We start from the raw sequence: 18786 nt of genomic DNA, 5'->3' as shown, positions 1-18786 counted from the left end.
CCCCCTCTCAGTGCCCTCCTCCCTCCCCACCTGCTCTGTTCCTGCTTCGTTCATGGCCAGGTCCAGTCTGCTGGCCATGTTCAGTCTACTTCTTTCTATCTCTGCTCTGGACTCTTCTAGATGCCTCTGACTTTTCTCTCTCATATCTACAATAAAAATCCTTCCCCTAGCCGGGCGGTGGTGGCGCACGCCTTTAATCCCAGCACTCGGGAGGCAGAGCCAGGCGGATCTCTGTGAGTTCGAGGCCAGCCTGGTCTCCAAAGCGAGTTCCAGGAAAGGCGCAAAGCTACACAGAGAAACCCTGTCTCGAAAAAAAACCAAAAAAAAAAAAAAAAAATCCTTCCCCTAAACCATATCATGAACTAGTCCTGTCTCCAGTTTATGCAGTACTGACTTTTATAGAGTAATTGCTTGGGATGGATCAGAGAACATAACGGGCAGAACACTTTACTTTTTAAGGATATTTCCATTCCACAGAGTTAGATGATAAATAGAAACAAGTCATAAATTTACTGGAAACACTTTAGAAAATATCAGTGTAAAGGGGGACCAAGGATAGGAAGTTGAAAAGGAATACTAGGAAACCTTGTTATAGCAAAAGCTTGTGCTGAAAAAGTAAAAGATTAGTACCATTAAGGAGAGGCCTCCTGCTGTGTTTGGAACTATGGGAAGGGTGCCTTGAGGGTACGACTGGTGCCCCCAATACTTTCTCAGCTAAACTTCCAATTCCTGAAAGGATAAGGCAGTAGCTCTCAACCTTCCTAATGCTGCCACCCTTTAATACAGTTCATGTTGTGGTGACCCCCAACCATAAAATTGTTTTTATTGCTACTTTGTAACTGTAATTTTGCTACTGTTATGAATCGTAATGTAAATATCTGTGTTTTCCATGATCTTAGGTAACTCCTATGAAAAGGTCATTTGTGACCCACTGGGTTGAAAACTGCTGCCCTAGGGTTTTTGTTGTTGTTTTCTCCTGGAAAGCAGTTGTTACAATTTACAAAACCTGCAGCTAATGTAGTCAAAAGAGATAAGGGTTCATCCCAAATTGGTATTAGAATTAGTAGGAATTTAGTAGTGTAAGCTGTACTATGCTGTCTTTGAAGGTATGAGAGACAGGTTGTCCTGGGTTCTTCCTCCATGATCAGAGAGCTACTGAGGCCAGGCAACATGTGGCAGTGTTGGAGTTGCTGCAAGAAGTCCCTAAGAGGCCATTGAATGAAGCTATATAAGAAGCCTAGGTTACAGTAGGAACACTGAGATGTAGGAGATGCTAGAGGGACTGAGCCTTCTAAGCTCCCTGAAACTAAAGCATGAGTTAAAGGTCATGGAGCTACAGGGTGATGGTTGTTCTGCTGGGTTTGGGTCATGTTTTATTCCTCTCTTTTGGAAGGAATTGTGTATTCTGTACCATTGTATGTTAGACGTGTGTAATTTGCCTTTTGATTTTACAGAGGTCACAGTTAAGAAATTGCCTTGAGTATCAAAAGAGACTTTGAACCTTTTAATGCTTGTTTGTTTTTTTTCAAGACTGGTTTTTCAATGTTGTCCTGGCTGTCCTAGAACTCCCCTGTAGACCAGGCTGGCCTCGAACCCAAGATCTGCCTGCTTCTGCCCCCTCAGTGCTGAGATTAAAGGTGTATGCACTACTTGGCTTTGACTTTGGACTTTAACATGGTGTTGTTACTGTAAAAGACTACCAGACTTTTGCAGTTGAACTAAGTACATTTTGCATTATGATAATGGCTATGAGCCTGAGGGGCTGCAAGAGAGTGGAATAGTTTTGAATGAGAAGTATCCTGGTAGTCTCTCTGTAGTCTCTGAGCCATCTGCTCCATTTGCCTTGTGCCATTATAGACTCTCTTTCTGCAACTATAAGACAAAATAAACTCTCAAAAAGTTGTTTTTAGTTATGGTTTTTATCACAGTGATGAAAAATAACTAATATGTAGCTGTATCCCTGGTCCCTAGAGTATGATTTTTTTTTTTTTTTTTTTTTGGTTTTTCGAGACAGGGTTTCTCTGTGTAGCTTTGCGCCTTTCCTGGAACTCACTTGGTAGCCCAGGCTGGCCTCGAACTCACAGCGATCCGCCTGGCTCTGCCTCCCGAGTGCTGGGATTAAAGGCGTGCGCCACCACCCGCCCGGCCCTAGAGTATGATTTTTATCTTGAGTGATATAGGTGGTCTAAAGTTTATGTATTTCCCCATGCCATTTCATGTTAGGCCTCTTTACTATTGTTTTTAACTGCTTTCTTTCTTTTTCAGCTACAAGGCTTTGGCCAACCAAGTGTTTTCCATGCTGCTATTGTCATCTTCTTTGAATTCTTTGCATGGGGCCTGTTGACAACTCCAATGTTGACTGTAAGTATCATTGAACTTTGTTTTTCATCTTTAGACATGCTGTATATGAAATTCAAGGCATTGTTGAAATTGTATCTTTATTCAGATGTTAGTGGCCTTTGATTTAAGGACCCAATAAATAGAAGATTGATAAGTACTTCATAATGATGAATATAAGAATGATCATGTGCCTGGTTTTGATAACTTTTCTACAGCAGTTTCTTTAAACTAAGTATTAAATTTCTTTATTTTTTTAATTTCTTATTTCTTTTTTAAAATTTATGTATATGACTCTTGCCTGCATGTATATCTGTGATGGTTTGAAAGAAAATGCCCCCCAAAGGGAATGGCACTATTAAGAGGTGTGGCCTTGTTGGAGTAGATGTGGTATTGTTGGAGGAAGTGTGTCATTGTGGAGGTAGGCTTTGAGGTCTCATATATGCTCAGGGTACTCCCCAGCATCTTAGACCACTTCCTGTTGCCTGCAAGATGTAGGTCTCTTAGCTACTTCTCTAGCACCATGTCTACCTGCATGCTGCTGTGTCCCACCATGATGATAATGGACTGAAACTCTGAACTGTAAGCAAGCCACCCTAATTAAATGTTTTCCTTTATAAGAGTTGCTGTGGTCATGGTGTCTTTTCACAAAATTAGAGACTCTAACTAAAACAATATCTATATACTTCTTGCTTGCTTACTTTTGGAGATATGCCTACTGTGAGAGACATCAAATCTTCTGAAACTGGTGTTACAGATGGTTGTTAACTGACACGTGGGTACTTAGAATTGAACCTGCGTTCTCTGAAGTGATGGTACAGTTTTTAAGAATTATAACAGTTAAGGTACGTTTTAAATGCCTTTGAAATTAAGTTTCAGTTGTCTTTGCTTGTTTTTAAAAATAGGCCAGGAGCAGTGACACATGCTTTTATTCCCAGCATTGGGGAGGCAGAGACAGGCGGGCTCTGAGTTTGAGGCTAGCCTAGTCTAGAGTGAGTTCCAGAACAACCAGGACTGCAAAGAGAAATACTGTCTCAAAAAAACTGAAAACAACCAAAAAAAATAAAAATAAAAACGTAATACTTGTCTCTTCTCAGTCATTATTTTGCCATACCAGAAAGTTCCTTTTCATATGTGCAATTTTTGTTTCAGTTAAATCTTGAAAATACAGAGGTTTACAGGGTGGCCATTAACCACTTAGCTTATAGAAGACTTTATACATTGCTGAGTATAAACATCATCAACAACCCTTAATTTTTAATGTTATTTATTTCTTTTGTACTTTGAACATCTTGACTATGATATAGCTCATCAATTTAGGCTTCCATTTCTTTTTCTAGGTTTGAGACATGTTCAGATGTGTTTTCATGAAATAAATTATCTTTACCTAAATACATGGCCCTCAGTTTCTTCTTCTGCCCCACTGATTTCTCAGGTTTGGTCTCTTGAATATATCTCAGACTTAGAAGTTTTGATCATACTTCTTGACTTTTTTTTTGTACATATGTCTCAGCCTTGTTCTCCATCCTTGAAATTTGTTTTTCTGCTTGATCTTGTCTGCTTATGATGTTTTCCACCCTCCTTTTTTTTTTTTTTTTGTTTTACTTAAGCAATTGATTTTTTTTTCATTTCCAGAATTTGTGTTTAATTCCCTTTCCGAGTCTGAACTTCCTTGCTGAGTTTCTCCTTCCTGAACTCCTTTCTTAACTTCCTTGCTGAATTATGTTGGTAATATTCTTGAGTAGGTCATCCTGAATTGAATCCCTTACTTCATTCATCTGCTTGAGTCTTCTCCATGATCACTGATCATTTGAAAAGTAGGAATCTGAAATCTTTTTATTTGGCGTTTTTAACTATCTCCCTGTCTTTTGTTTCCAGTATTGAGGAGTTGTGAACCTGTAGAGGGTTGGTTTCTTTGTTGTAATTTGCACATCTGTTGGGATGGAGGTGTCCTTCAGTTTTATCTCTCCCTCCTCCTTTCTCCACTCTTGTTGTTGTTTGTTTGTTTTGTTTTGCTTACATGAATCCTCCTGGTGTCCTGTCTTCATTTGGATATTTGTTTCCTACTGCTATTTCAGGGAGAAGCTGACTGCAATAGCTTACACAACAATTTGACAACAGCTCTGGTGTTAACTTGTATTAGCAAACATCTGTGCCCTTCATTTGTGTCCCTTTAAAGGTTGAGAGGCAGCTGTACTTGGGTATTGGTTGATGAAACCATGGTTTATAGGTTTCTTTTCATTTGTTTGGTTTTTTGTTTGTTTGTTTGTTTGTTTGCTGTTTTTTCATAGCTGCTGGGAAGGACAGAATAAAGTAAGACAGTAGAAAAATTTATGGGGCTAGAGGTGTGAGAATTAGTACACAAACAGATGTTAAAACTTTACCTAACAAGATAAAAGTTAAAATACAATGATGAACAAAGTATAAAAGTGTAAATACATTGAAATAAGGGAGAAAATTAAATAAAAATGAGCAATAAAATAGTATCATGATCTCTGCCAATGATTCTTCCTATTTGAGAAGATACTGTTTGTCTCTGGGGAAAGGACTGGTGGTCTCTGTAATTCAAACAAGTTAAATTAGTAGAGTTTCTATAGTAAGTCCACTTTCTGACAGAATTCCCCAGTATGTGCTCACCCCTCATAACCCCCATGTGCAAATTACAACCTTCTCTCTAGTGTTTTGGGAATTAGTATATGTGGAGGACTTTCTGTGACTAAGACTCTGAGGAGGGGTCTGAGGCCTTTTCTCCAGCTTCTTATATTTTCCTTTTTCCTCCTACCTCCTACCCTTTTCCTTCTATCACACTCAAGTTTTATGGGACACTTTCCAGAATCCCATGTAGCTTCCCTATGCAAATGAGCCCAGGGAGAAGTGGACATAGAGGATCTCTTAGCTGCAGACTCCTATACCACATTTACATTACTCTCTCCAGTTGGCTGTGTCCCACTGCCTCCCTCATATATCTTATCTAGCCTTTTAAATTTCCCTCTAATGTACAAAGCAGATAATTTTTGGGGTGGTGGAATGTTCCTGGCAGACTCTGAAACAGCCAGCTGAGAAGCTGCTCTACAGCCTCTTGAGTTTCTGAGCAGTTATGCTGCTTGTATAAATTTGCTTAAAATGAATATGTAAGTGTGAGGAGTACCCAGTTGCTAATATAATTCTGTTGTAATGTTATTTAAGAAATGTAGCTAAGTGAGTGAGTGTGTTAATTTTTCTTCTGTGGGTTCTTCACTTTTGGTTAACTTGCCTGAATGTGTTCTCTTGGTTCCTGACTTTCTCCCCTACTGTTCACCCTGCAGTGTGTTATCACTGTTCTGATTTTTGATTAAGGAGATTGACTTCCTCTTTAAGAAAAACATTTTGCATTGGCATATGCCATTTATTTCTGTCCTTTTTGATTGCTTTTTTTAAGTGATAATTTGTGATTCTTTGATAAGGAAGGAACAAAATTAGGGTTTATTTAGTCACAGCTAGTACTCATTTATCTTCTTTTATGTTTGTATGTCATTCTGTTTATTCCTTGGCATCTTGAACCATCACCCACAGTGGTTTAACTATTAAGATGATAGCATATGTTTTTCGTTTTTTAATCTTAATGTAGCAAGCGGACAGCACTCTTTAATTTTTAATGAGGCAAAAATAGAAGAATCTAAAAAAACAGTGTTGGGATCATGATTTGGAAACTTAGAATACTATATACGTATTAATATTTTGTCCAGTTTAACTTCTTGGTCCACAGTCTTTGAGATATGTTACTTATCTTAGGTAGCCATGGCTTAGCTTACTGTTTTAATTCATTTATTTGATAATATAAATAAAGTTTGCATCACTAATGTCTTGTAGCAGTTTTATGAAATTGCTTCATGTGGGCCTACCTTCTAGTACTACTAGTAGTATTAGCACATCAAAAAGACCTGTCCCTCATTTACATGCTCTTTGAGGGTCTAATCTTAATGTAATATGAATAATGTGATTAAACTAATACCTAGGGTACATTTAAATCAACTGCTTAATTGAATAAACTATATTTAATAGTCTTAGAAACTAGAATTTCATTTCTTTTAATTTATAGAATTTATTTTTCAAGCTGACTTTGAAACCTCAGTAGACACTTAAGCATTGAGTATTTCCTACTCATGTATCTTTTTCATGTGGTGGTCTGAAAAACCCAGACTATGCTTTGAACACTTTCTTGTGACATTCACTTCTCTTATCCTTTATTCTTAACTGACTCTCAAGATAATGTGCCCATTCATTCCTTCATTTGACTAACATACATTTTTCTCTTGTCTATCACTTGATCTTTGACTAGCTTTCTTGTCTCTTTAATAAGTGTGTCTTTCCAGGATTTACAATGGCTGGAATGAGGTACAACTGACTACTAGACCTTTTGGTCACATTAAATAGTCTCTTTGTTGGATAATTTACTCTTCATGTAGTGGGGGAAAAAAAACCCAGTAAAGTCAATGTTGTAACTAGAGTCACATGTATACTATCTTGATTTCTAGAATCATGAGATGCCACAGACTGACTTGTTAGCTTTAGTAGATGTACTTGTTGGATTTTGTAGGGGTTTTTTTTTCTATTTTTCTTTCTTTCTTTCTTTCTTTCTTTCTTTTTTTTTTTTTTTTTTAAATAAAATTTCCAGAATGAGCCTCCTATCCAGGACCCTGCAAGCCTCACAGCGGGGAGATTATCCTAGAGAGGTGAAGAATGAAACTCCAGTTAGTACCATCTTTGCAGGCACTGGGTCAAAATTTCCAGTCTGACTTTGGGGTTTGTTTTTCTTACCCATTTAAGCATAGTAAAGCTTTGGAAAAAGGTTTCTGCGTGAGAGTTATCACAACAAAGCTTTAGACATGACTACAATGAAACTCCCTAGCAAAGTAGCAAAGCACTGTGACCTTTACGATAAGAATGGGTTATATTGGCTGATAAACAGAATTTAGGGATAGGGCCTAGAAAGGAAGTATTTGTAATAACCATAAGAATAGATTCTGTTGGGAGGATGCAAAGTACATGGGACCTCTTTCATATCGTTTCTATTCACTGAGAGACAAAGCTCAGGATTAGGGCCTAAACAATTCTCAAGATTTGAGGGAAATTCAGGTAGAGGCTGGCTCCTAATACAATAGCAAAGGCTTACCAGGTTGTTTGACAGCTCCACTCTAGTATTCCAGGTGACCAGGAATCATTCATTTCTTTCCATTGAAGAAAATAAGCCCACATGACTGACAATCCTGGTTTCTCCAATGCATACTCTAAGCTGTGCTTCCTACAGGCTCATTTATGTAAATGATAATTATTAAAGTCAGTAAGTATCACTCACTAACTATTTGATCAATATTATTTGTTAAATCTTTGTTTACTATTGTGTAACTGACGGTGTACAAAGCATTAATCTAATCAAAGAGATGCAATGGGCTTTTCTTGGCATTTATTTCTCTTACTAATACATATTTTTGTCTGTCACACATTTTAAGTTTATTTATTTAAATGAATGCCTGTACATGTGTGCCAGTGGAAGGTGTTATTTATTTGAGGCACTATTTACCGGGTACAAGAGAACATGAGGTACAACGGAACCCACTATAAGAGTTTTTATTAGGGGAGGGAAAAGAGGGATTGTGCAGTAGACCTACTAGAAATGAATGGTGAGGAAAGAGTGGGGAACGGGTAGAACCCGTTTATAGGTGTCTCTCCCCCCGCAAGCATTTGCATATGGGTTTTTAGATTACCTGATCACACTGCATGCAGATTACGTGATCACCCAGCACACAGATGTAGAAGGTAAGGCCCTGTGGTGACTAAGCATTCTGCCTGACTGATGAACAGTGCATGTGCGGTCATGTAGCTGGGGGTTGGCTGGGAATTATAACAGAAGGCAGTAGAGGGTATAGGATACCCTGGAACTGGAGTTACAAGCACTTGTGAGCCCTATGATGTGAATAATGAAAACTGAACACTGATTCTCTATGAGAACAGTGAACACTCTTAACTGCTGAGCCATCTCTCCAGTTCCATTTGTCATGTATTTTTTATATATGTAAACAAGGTAATACTTTAACATAGACAACAGCTGACTTCCAGCTTTGCTAATCTACAATAAAATTACAAAAAGAAGTGACAAGACAGCGTAAAATAACTATTAGTTAGTCTCCTTGTCTTCAAATTTGTGATATATGCATCATTATATTGCCTCTGGCATCAATTACACCGGAAACAAAGTCATTAGAACAAATTAGCATTCTCCATAAGTTAGTGGTCTGTAAACTGTAGTCCCTGGGCCATATCTAGCATGGTGTTTTGTGTGCTTAGTGTGCTTAGAATGGCTTTTTAGTTGTGATTAGTTGGTATAAAGCAGCTAAATGTTACCAGTTTTTAAACAGTATATTGTTAATATTATAATTGATATTTAGTTGGATTTCCTCTGATTCTCCACTCTGATGCCCTTTTTTTTCTTTCTGGATCTCTTTATTTCCTTCTGTAATCGATTTACAAAGACCTTTTTGTTTTGTGTGACATTGGTGCAGTTCTACCTTGGAGAATGTTGTTTGTAATACACAACTGATGGAGATCTTCATTCTGGTGGAGAAGAAACATTTTTATTTTAAGATTTGTATTAATCGAACCTTTTAGAAGTGAGGTAGATTATCTTTTCCTTTTTTGTCAGTCATTTTGGTACATTTCAACAACTTTTCTCAGTCTTTCTACTGAATTTGATGTATCTGTTTATATTTATAAGTGAGAGTATAGATGAGGAATTGAGAGAGAGATGTTTTCTGGGACTAGGCAAATAATGTATCGTGACTTACCGGCATCTTCACATGCTTCTTGTCATGGCGGCAGCTGGCAATCTCTTTCCCACTCAGCCTTCCACTTCCCAGAATTCTCCTCTCTCCTTGTCCCACCTATACTTCCTGCCTGGCCACTGGCCAATCAATGTTTTATTTATACAGAATGATATCCATAGCAAATGTAAATGTGTGAAGTTGGGTGAGAGTGTGCTGCTGTTACAGTTCCAATGCCTGCACCCTCAACAACAGTAGTCATGGTCTTTTTACTAGCCAGTTAGCCATAGTCTTTCAAGCTCCATGTTTTAAAGTCTATGGGTTGCTGTGAGAAACTGGAGAACCACATGAGATGGTGAAGAAATTATTGAGGAGGCCTATACTTACTTATTCATAAGGGTGTGAGGCACTTTGGGGAGGGTATGTTCCTGCATGTGCCCAATCTGCACCATACAGTTTTAGCTGAAACTAAAGGATATTTTGAAAGTATATTAGCATAGGAGTCTGCCCTAGTAGAAACTCCTATTTCTTTTTTCGAGACAGGGTTTCTCTGTGTAGCTTTGCGCCTTTCCTGGAACTCGCTTTGGAGACCAGGCTGGCCTCGAACTCACAAAGATCCGCCTGGCTCTGCCTCCCGAGTGCTGGGATTAAAGGCGTGCGCCACCACCGCCCGGCTGAAACTCCTATTCTTTAACATTTAGTGCAAGGACTGATTTTAGGAACTCTTGATCTGTTAATGGATAGACACTCTTGGGTTTTCTCTAGAATACTGAAGGATTTCACAATGTAGTTAAAAGACTTTTTGCTGCTTTTAGTGGCTCTAAGTAATCTAAAGCACTGTTTGGCTTGAATTCCACTCCATTTAATTCTGTAAATGGCCCACTTTGAGGACCATGCTTGTGATTATCTTGTGGCCAACTACAAAGGCATTGACAACGATATATCTGGGAGAGTTGTTGGTTTTTTGTTTCTGTTTTTGTTTTGTGTGTGTGTGTATGTGTGTGACTGATTTTAATAATGCATTCCTTATAGCTGTTTTTGTTTTGTTTTTCCTTTCATTTAGGAGTTTTGGAGATCTGGAAAATTAATTTATTGAAAGTTCTCTGTCAACATCTTCTATTAATACTTCAACTGTAAAAAAAAAATGAAACACAATGCTCTGTGTATAGGGATGGGAGAGAAATAGAGATTGATGGATGGATGGATGGATGGATGGATGGATGGATGGATGGATGGATGGATGAATATTTCTTCCTAAGAATAGTTAAAGGGGTTGGAGAGATGGCTCAGCAGTTATGGGTATTTGTTGCTCTTTCAAAAGACCTAGGATTGAGTCCCCAGTATCCACATTGCAACTTAGAACTGTCTTTAACTCCAGCCCTGGGGTATCAGATGCCTTCCTCTGGACTTTATGGGTACACCATGCTCTAAATATTTTATGACAAAAGCACCTATGAGTGCTAGGGCTTACCTTGTCTAGTTCTTACCTTAGTGTTTTATTATTTAAGCAAAAGTGTTACTAACTTTTCATGGCTTCAAGGTGTTGTGTTTTGTTTTACTTTGTTTTTGAGAGACAAAAGCTTTATAGCTTTACTTTATAGCTCTTTTTGGAGTGGTTTTTCTCATTGTTGTTGTTTAAGAATTCATTAATATTTTATAATTTTATATAGTTCATCTTGTTTAGCCTTCCAATAATAGAGGTGGGTGCTGTGGGATGTTCTGTATGGCAAATGTGTTGCTGATTGGTCAATAAATAAAACACTGATTGGCCATTGGATAGGCAGGAACAAGGAGAATAAAGCTGGGAAGTGGAAGGCTGAGTCAGAGAGACAATGCCAGCTGCCACGATGAGAAACAGCATGTGAAGATGCCGGTAAGCCACGAGCCATGTGGCAAGGTATAGATTAATGGAAATGGATTAATTTAAGCTGTAAGAACAGTTAGCAAGAAGCCTGCCATCGCCATACAGTTTGTAACCAATATAAGTCTCTGTATTTACTTGGTTGGGTTTGAGCGGCTGTGGGATTGGCAGGCGATAGAGATTTGTCCTGACTGTGGGCCAGGCAGGAAAACTCAAGCTACAAATGGCGTCCAACGTGGTGGCAAGAGTTTCCACCTAAAACCTGAGTAAAAAGATTCTAAATCGGAGCTAAAAACAGCTTCCTAATTGTCTCTCTCAAATGAGCGGCAGCTGCTGGTTTGAGCTACTTGTGGGTTCCTAGCCTGTGCGTTCGACCTGCTGTATGACGGGAATGAGGCCTCTGCAAGTGGCACATTAAGCTGCGTGGTGGATTTAGGCTTTGCTAGTACAAAACAAAAAAAGAGGTTTCTGGGCTACATGCTGCTTGGATAAAAGCATAGACCCACGCTAGCTCCCAGAGCTGGTGGTAAACCACCGCCATGTTGGAAAGCTGAGGTGGGCAGAGCCAGCAGCCACAGCTGCTGCAGTTTAAAGCAATAGATTCACAATAAGACAGATTCAGATGTAATAGTTTACAATGTTTAAAATATACGTAGGCTTGAAAGAAACAAAAAAGTGATATATACAGTTATATAAACAAATACATAGTTTTAAAAAATAAAGTCTTTAAAGAGACAGTAAAATTAATATAAAAAATAAGCCACGTAAAAATGAATATTACACAGAGAATCTGGATTATGTTGTCTTTGGGATTTTTAACTGCAGAAAAACATTTGATCATAAAAGATGTTGAGTTAAACCAATATGTATATTTTAAAGGTACCTTGACTTCAAAATTTGGATATAAGGATATGTTGCTTTGGAAAAGAGTCTCTTTTGTTCCCACAGAAAGCCAAAGGCTATGGATTTATTCCAGATTAAGATACATCAGGTTTGACCAGCCAAGACCCCCTGAAAGGTCTCCGATGACACCATGGCCCAGATGATCCAACATCCAGAATGGTTTGAAGGCATCTGGCTCAGACAATACAGCCTCATGGACTATTCCATAATCCTAAAATTTTCTTTGTGTCCCCATAAGATACAGCGCCCCCCTCCAGCAGGAAGTAGTAAGAGAAGCTACGCCCAAATTCCCAAATTATAATTAATTTTACTTTGTTAAGGTTAAAACCTTCCTTTTTGAAAAAAAAAGGGGGGGGGGAAGTGCTGTGGGATGTTCTGTATGGCAAATGTGTTGCTGATTGGTCAATAAATAAAACACTGATTGGCCATTGGCTAGGCAGGAAGTATAGGCGGGACAAGGAGAATAAAGCTGGGAAGTGGAAGGCTGAGTCAGAGAGACACTGCCAGCTGCCACGATGAGAAACAGCATGTGAAGATGCTGGTAAGCCACGAACCATGTGGCAAGGTATAGAAATGGATTAATTTAAGCTGTAAGAACAGTTAGCAAGAAGCCTGCCATGGCCATACAGTTTGTAACCAATATAAGTCTCTGTATTTACTTGGTCGGGTTTGAGCGGCTGTGGGATTGGCAGGTGAGAGAGATTTGTCCTAACTGTGGGCCAGGCAGGAAAACTCAAGCTACAGGTGGGGATCTTTATCTTAAATTTATATTTGAATATGTCTTGATGTTTGTTTGCCTTTATAGGTTTTACATGAAACATTTCCTCAACACACATTCCTCATGAATGGTCTCATTCAAGGTGTAAAGGTAAGAAAAATTGTGTGAAATTATAATGAACCAAAACTAGGAATCCCTATTAAGTCAGAATAAAATTCAACACAGGCCGGGCGGTGGTGGCGCATGCCTTTAATCCCAGCACTCGGGAGGCAGAGCCAGGCGGATCTCTGTGAGTTCGAGGCCAGCCTGGGCTACCAAGTGAGTCCCAGGAAAGGCGCAAAGCTACACAGAGAAACCCTGTCTCGAAAAACCAAAAAAAAAAAAATCAACACAAATACTTGTAAGGCATAAAATAGTTTAACATTAAAAAGCCCAGTGAATACTCTAAATGACTTAGGTCATTTTTATCTATATATACATAACAATCTGCAAATGTTTAATTATTATATAAACCTTTAATTGCTCTGCCAGGCAACAGTTCTATTTAGCCCTTCAAGCTTGTATGATATTTGTGCATTATACTGTGTGTTAAACAACATAATTCAAATTAAAATTATACTTTATTAATTTAAGCAACATTAATTAATACATATAGAAAGAAAGAATTATAAGTAATAGAGGGATCATATTTTAAATCTAACCTTTGCTTCTGTTTGTTCTCTAGGGCCTGCTCTCTTTTCTGAGTGCTCCCCTCATAGGAGCTCTCTCAGATGTGTTGGGCAGGAAACCCTTTCTCCTTGGCACAGTCTTCTTTACCTGCTTCCCTATCCCATTGATGAGGATCAGCCCTTGGTGAGTTGCTGAACTCTTCACTGTCATACTGGTCTGTTTTGAGTCCTATGTAAATAAAAACAGGTTGACTACCACTCCTAATCCAAATATCCAAAATGTGAAATGATCTAAAATCCTAAACTTTTTGATCGCTGACATTTCACAAATCTGATTGATTCAAGTGTATACAAACTTTACCTTATAATGAACAAGTATAAAATAAAAATAATGAAAAAATATTTCAAATATTGAATAAAATGACTTTTAGACTATGTGTATTAGACTATGTGTATAAGGAGTATGTAGAATATGGATAATTTCCATGTTACGCTTGGGACCTATTCTTAGGATAGCTCATCATACATATGCCAAATTCAAAAAGGAAAAAAATCCAAAACATTTCAATCCCAATCATTTATGAACTCACCCTTTACTTTGATCTACAGAGCACTCTTTAACAATTTCAAAGTAAACTACTCGACTTAGTTGAAGAAATTCAAGGTGTCCCTAGAAGAAGCTGTAGATGCTGGGATGTCAGTTTTAGGAGGTCAGTGCTGAAGGTGCACTAACAGCTCCTGCCCTCACTACTGTGGCCTGGCTGACTTTGTGAATGTATTATTTTTGTCATCTCATTGCATTGTGGCACTGAATGAGCATTATTTATATAAGAATAGATAGGAGTCACTATTTGTATGTTCCATAAAAACCCTTAGCTTATTCTAAATCATGATATGAATTTGAATTTATTTTTCCTCTTCAGTATGATGAATCCAGGTAATTTAATTACCACAGAAGTGTTAGGATTTGCTCAAGCTTTTTTGTTTTCCTTTATTTTTAATTTTAATTTTTTATTTTTAGACCATGGGATAGTATCTTAGCCAGTATTCCTGATGCTCTGAGATGCTCTTGCTGTGTGAAAATACTTTCATATGATTATCAGGAATTCTTGTTAATATTTGTAAATTTGTTGGACACCATAATAATTTTATCTTCTACCAAGTAGTCAATTCTTTTAGAATACTAATGTATCATCATGTCTTTCTGATAAATTAGAGATTTTTTTTAAGTCCCCTTTGTTAGCTTAATATTTATTTAAATCCTGGACATTTGTTAGTTTTATTCTTATATATTCTATTCATTTGTTATAATACAAAATAGCCTTTTATCCTAATTGCTTGCTTTTCTAGGTATATTGATGTCATAATTTAATTAATATAAATAATTTTACCTTATTCCTTCTAGTTTTATGCTTTTTACTGCTTTTTAAAATCTTAACTAATGAATAGTGTTTAACTAAAGTTTTGATTGTGGGATTTTCTTTTATTTTGTAAAGACTTGTAATTTTTTTGTCATTAGGCCTCAAGGTAGCCTTTTCTTTCTTTCTTTCTTTTTTCATTTTTTTTATTTTTCTTTAAAATATAATACGAATGAGTACTTTGCCTTTATGTATGTCTACGCACCATGTTCGTGCCTGGTGCCTAAAGAGGGCAGAAGATGATGTTGGATCCCCTGGGATTGGAGTTACAGACAATTGTGAGCAGACATATGGTTACTGGGAATTAAGCCTGGTCCTGGAAAAGCAGCCAGTGTATCTCTTCAGCCCTTTATTTCTATTTTATTCAAGGGTTTTTGCTTTTACAATAAAGATTTATTGATTAGATATCAGAATTAGATATGAAATGTTTTTAGATGGCTTTTAGCATAGATGGGAGGGGGTCGTTTGTTTTGCTTTGTTTTCTTTTTTTGTCCCCTTAAGACAGTTACAATACCTGTGAGATGGCTCAGTGAGTGAAAACATTTGATGTCTAAGCGTGACGATTTGAGTTCAATCCCTGGAATCCATAGTGGAAGGAGAGAACCAAACTCTTTTCTGACCTGCACAGGACATGATGCCACATGCATGGCTGTACTCTCTCACACCATATATATAGAGAGATTCAATTAACAGTAATAGCTAAATTTAAAAAATTTTAAAGACTATTAACATGGTTAATTATATTACAGAATTACTTAGTTATTAAAGGAATTACTTAGTAATTTTTTAATATTAAGATATCTTTACATCATAGATAAACTCCACTTTGTGTTCTGTAATATTCTGGCTTTTGCTATTTGTGGATGTTTTTCAATATATTTATGCATATTATAGAAATTTTTGGTTTGAATTATATTAACATTTTTTGCTATACTCTGTTTTTATATAGATTCTTAAAAAAGAAATTTGAAACATTATTGTATTTCCTACCTTTAAAACTACAGCTATACTTAAAACTATTACTTTTATTTAATCTCTTCCCTTTTTTTTCTCTTCTGCCATTTTTTTTTTAGGTCAACATGTACTCCTTTCAGTATTGACAAAACTCCAGTTAATTTTATATTTATCTTTAAATATATATAGATACCTGAGTTTATTTTCATTAGTTTATAATATCCACATGATATCTTTGACTTTATTTTAATTGCTCAAGAGTTTTATAATCAATCTTTCAGTTAGTAGAAAATGATGTTCTTAAACATTTTTTTTAAACAATCTTTTTATAGGTGGTATTTTGGCATGATTTCTGTATCTGGAGTCTTCTCAGTCACTTTCTCTGTAATATTTGCCTATGTAGCTGACTTCACTCAAGAGCACGAAAGAAGTACTGCTTATGGATGGGTAAGATGGTAAACTCTTTGTTTGATTGTTTTGAAACAAAAACTTACCTAGGCCAAGTTGACTTCAAACTTAGAATCTTCCTTTCATAGTCCTTGAGGACTGGGGTTATATTATTGTATTGGCTAGTAATTTATTGTATTGTGTAGCAATTTACCTGTCTTAGAAATTTTTGTTATTTTGTGATAGGACAGGCTAGGCTCAAACTCAGTATCTGAGGATCACCTTGAACTCCAGTTCTCCTACCTCCACTTCCAGAGTGCTAGGATTATAGGCATGCATCATCATGCCCAGCTTGTAGACTTTATAAAAACTAGAGTAATAAATAGCAATCTATTAAAAATTGACAAGAAATTGATGTTTAAAATAACATCAGAAATAGATTTGAGACATATGCGAATCTCAACAATGTGCCTCAGGCACTCATTTGAAACATAACACTATAGAAAACAAAAGGCTATTCATTTGGCAAATGGTTGTTGAATAAATATCAAAAGTTTTAAGAGACATTTTTTTTTGATAATTTAACATTAGACAATCTCATTTACTCAGTCATGGTAATGATATTGTAGTTGTATAGGAGAAGAAAGAACTATTAGAAGATGGCAGCAGAAGCATTTTGGGCCAGAAGGGCAGAAGATCACATCTTTGCAAGTTAACTTTTCTTTCTTTTTGTTTTCATTTTTTATTTTTTTAAGACAAGGTTTTACCATGTATCCCTGGCTGGCCAGGCTGGCCTCAAACTCAGAGATCTGCCTTCTGCAAGGTGCTTTCAAATGGTTTAGAAATAAGATAGCATGTACTCACATTGATGAGCAATTGTAGACACATGTTTAGCATCTGGGATATATGTGTACTTTGTAAGAAGAAAAGTGATCTGGCTAGACAGTGGAGAGTAGTAGATTAAAGGAAGATAAATGCCAGAAACCCAGGTAATTATTTTCTTTCTTGTACCATTTTCTTATAATACTGATTCTTAGAATAGAGTTACGTACTCATTCCTGTTGGCTGATTAAATGAGTACATTCAGTGATCAGTTTTATTTAAGTTACTACTATTCCACAAAACACTTTAGTTTGTTGACTTCAGATACCAATGATTAGAAAACTTCTCTTTCCCCTCTGACTACTGCCTGCTCACTCTCTCCCTTCCTATCTCCTGTGAATATTATTCATACTTCATCCTAAATTGAAGGCACTTGTGTAATACTGTAGCTAGAGTTTTCCTGCCTGGCCCACAGTCAGGACAAATCTCTCTCACCTGCCAGTCCCACAGCCGCTCAGACCCGACCAAGTAAACAAGGAGACTTATATTGGTTTCAAACTGTATGGCCGTGGCAGGCTTCTTGTTAACTGTTCCTACAGCTTAAATTAATCCATTTCTATAAATCTATACCTTGCCACATGGCTCATGGCTTACCGGCATCTTCACATGCTGTTTCTCATCGTGGCGGCTGGCAGTGTCTCTCTGACTCAGCCTTCCACTTCCCAGCTTTATTCTCCTCCTTGTCCCGCCTATACTTCCTGCCTGGCCACTGGACAATCAGTGATTTATTTATTGACCAATCAGCAACACACTGAACATACAGACCATCCCACAGCATAATACTGTGCAGGATAGAGGAAAAAGTGAATAAGAAGGCTTCGAAGAAGGAAAAATATTCAAGGTGGGCTGTAAGTGTCAGCCATCAGAGCTGTGAAACACCAAGATCCTATACCTTATAGTAGTGCAGCTTTCTACTCCACATTCTCCATCATGGGAAATGTCTGTGGACATACATACTAATTTCCCCATAGTGTTATTAGACTATAAAAATGTTAGTGGATACATGAGAACATAAAACTTGAACATATTAATAGAAGATTGCTCATGTAAGGTTTCGATGTATATACATCATATAATGTCTGACCAACTAGACATTTTGTTTCCTTAAAAGTTTAAACATTTTTCCCTTTCTTGGCATTTACTTACTTACTGTGTGTGTGTGTGTGTGTGTGTGTGTGTTCAAGTGCCATAGCATGCATGTCGCAGTCAGAGAACAATTTTCAGAAGTCACTACTCTTCTGTCATGTCCTAGGAATCAAACTCTGGTTACCAGGCCTGTGCAGCAAGTACTCTTAGCTGCTGAGCCATCTTGTCAGCCCTGTTTATCTTTTCCTTATGGGGGAATTTTTCAAAGCTGTTTATTTTTTGCTTTCAGTGGAAAAGTAATTTTGTGCTAATTATGAAAAAGGTTTTGATAGTCACCAAAAGTGACTGTCATGTAATTACTTAATCACCAGCTCAGTTTCTCGTTGTTGATGGCAGTTAGGATTAGTGCTTACTCATTGGATATGGCAAGAAGCCAGTGAGTGAACATCTCAGCTAATACAGTGTCATTCTAAAATGTGATCTCTTTAGTTTCTACAGCTCAGAAGTAGGCTACTGGGTTTGTCTCAGGCCTAAGACTTTGCCACTAACTCCCTTACAGCCTATCTAGCTTGCAGAGAATTTCCTGCCGATTATTTTCAAGATGTGTTAAATAAATTCTAAAGGGTACTTTTCATATCCAGTTTAGATTAAAATATGCATTCCTTTCTGAAACTCCTTTAGGAAACCAAGAAAGAGGTTCTTTAAGGGTCATAGCAATGAGTTATACTATTGGTAAGTTACTCCTCACTGCATCTGGTAAATCAATCTGTGGTAA

The 18786-nt window shown here is 37.2% G+C and overlaps 1 protein-coding gene across 1 annotated transcript in view; it reads left to right on the top strand.

Annotated features, from left to right (window-relative positions):
• Positions 1 to 18786, top strand: part of Mfsd14b (major facilitator superfamily domain containing 14B) — a 46469-nt gene that overhangs the window by 13195 nt on the left and 14488 nt on the right. The window contains exons 2-5 of the mRNA XM_052727730.1: positions 2266 to 2361; positions 12704 to 12766; positions 13341 to 13468; positions 15989 to 16103. Coding sequence (XP_052583690.1) covers positions 2266 to 2361; positions 12704 to 12766; positions 13341 to 13468; positions 15989 to 16103 — 402 coding nt within the window. The remainder of the gene's footprint in view (positions 1 to 2265; positions 2362 to 12703; positions 12767 to 13340; positions 13469 to 15988; positions 16104 to 18786) is intronic.

This window comes from Peromyscus californicus, unplaced genomic scaffold (genome assembly GCF_007827085.1).
Source record: "Peromyscus californicus insignis strain IS unplaced genomic scaffold, ASM782708v3 Scaffold_8__1_contigs__length_139910024, whole genome shotgun sequence".
Lineage (NCBI taxonomy): Eukaryota > Metazoa > Chordata > Mammalia > Rodentia > Cricetidae > Peromyscus > Peromyscus californicus.
The sequence above is the reverse complement of the archived record's forward strand: the minus strand, read 5'-3'. Positions and strand labels throughout refer to the sequence as shown.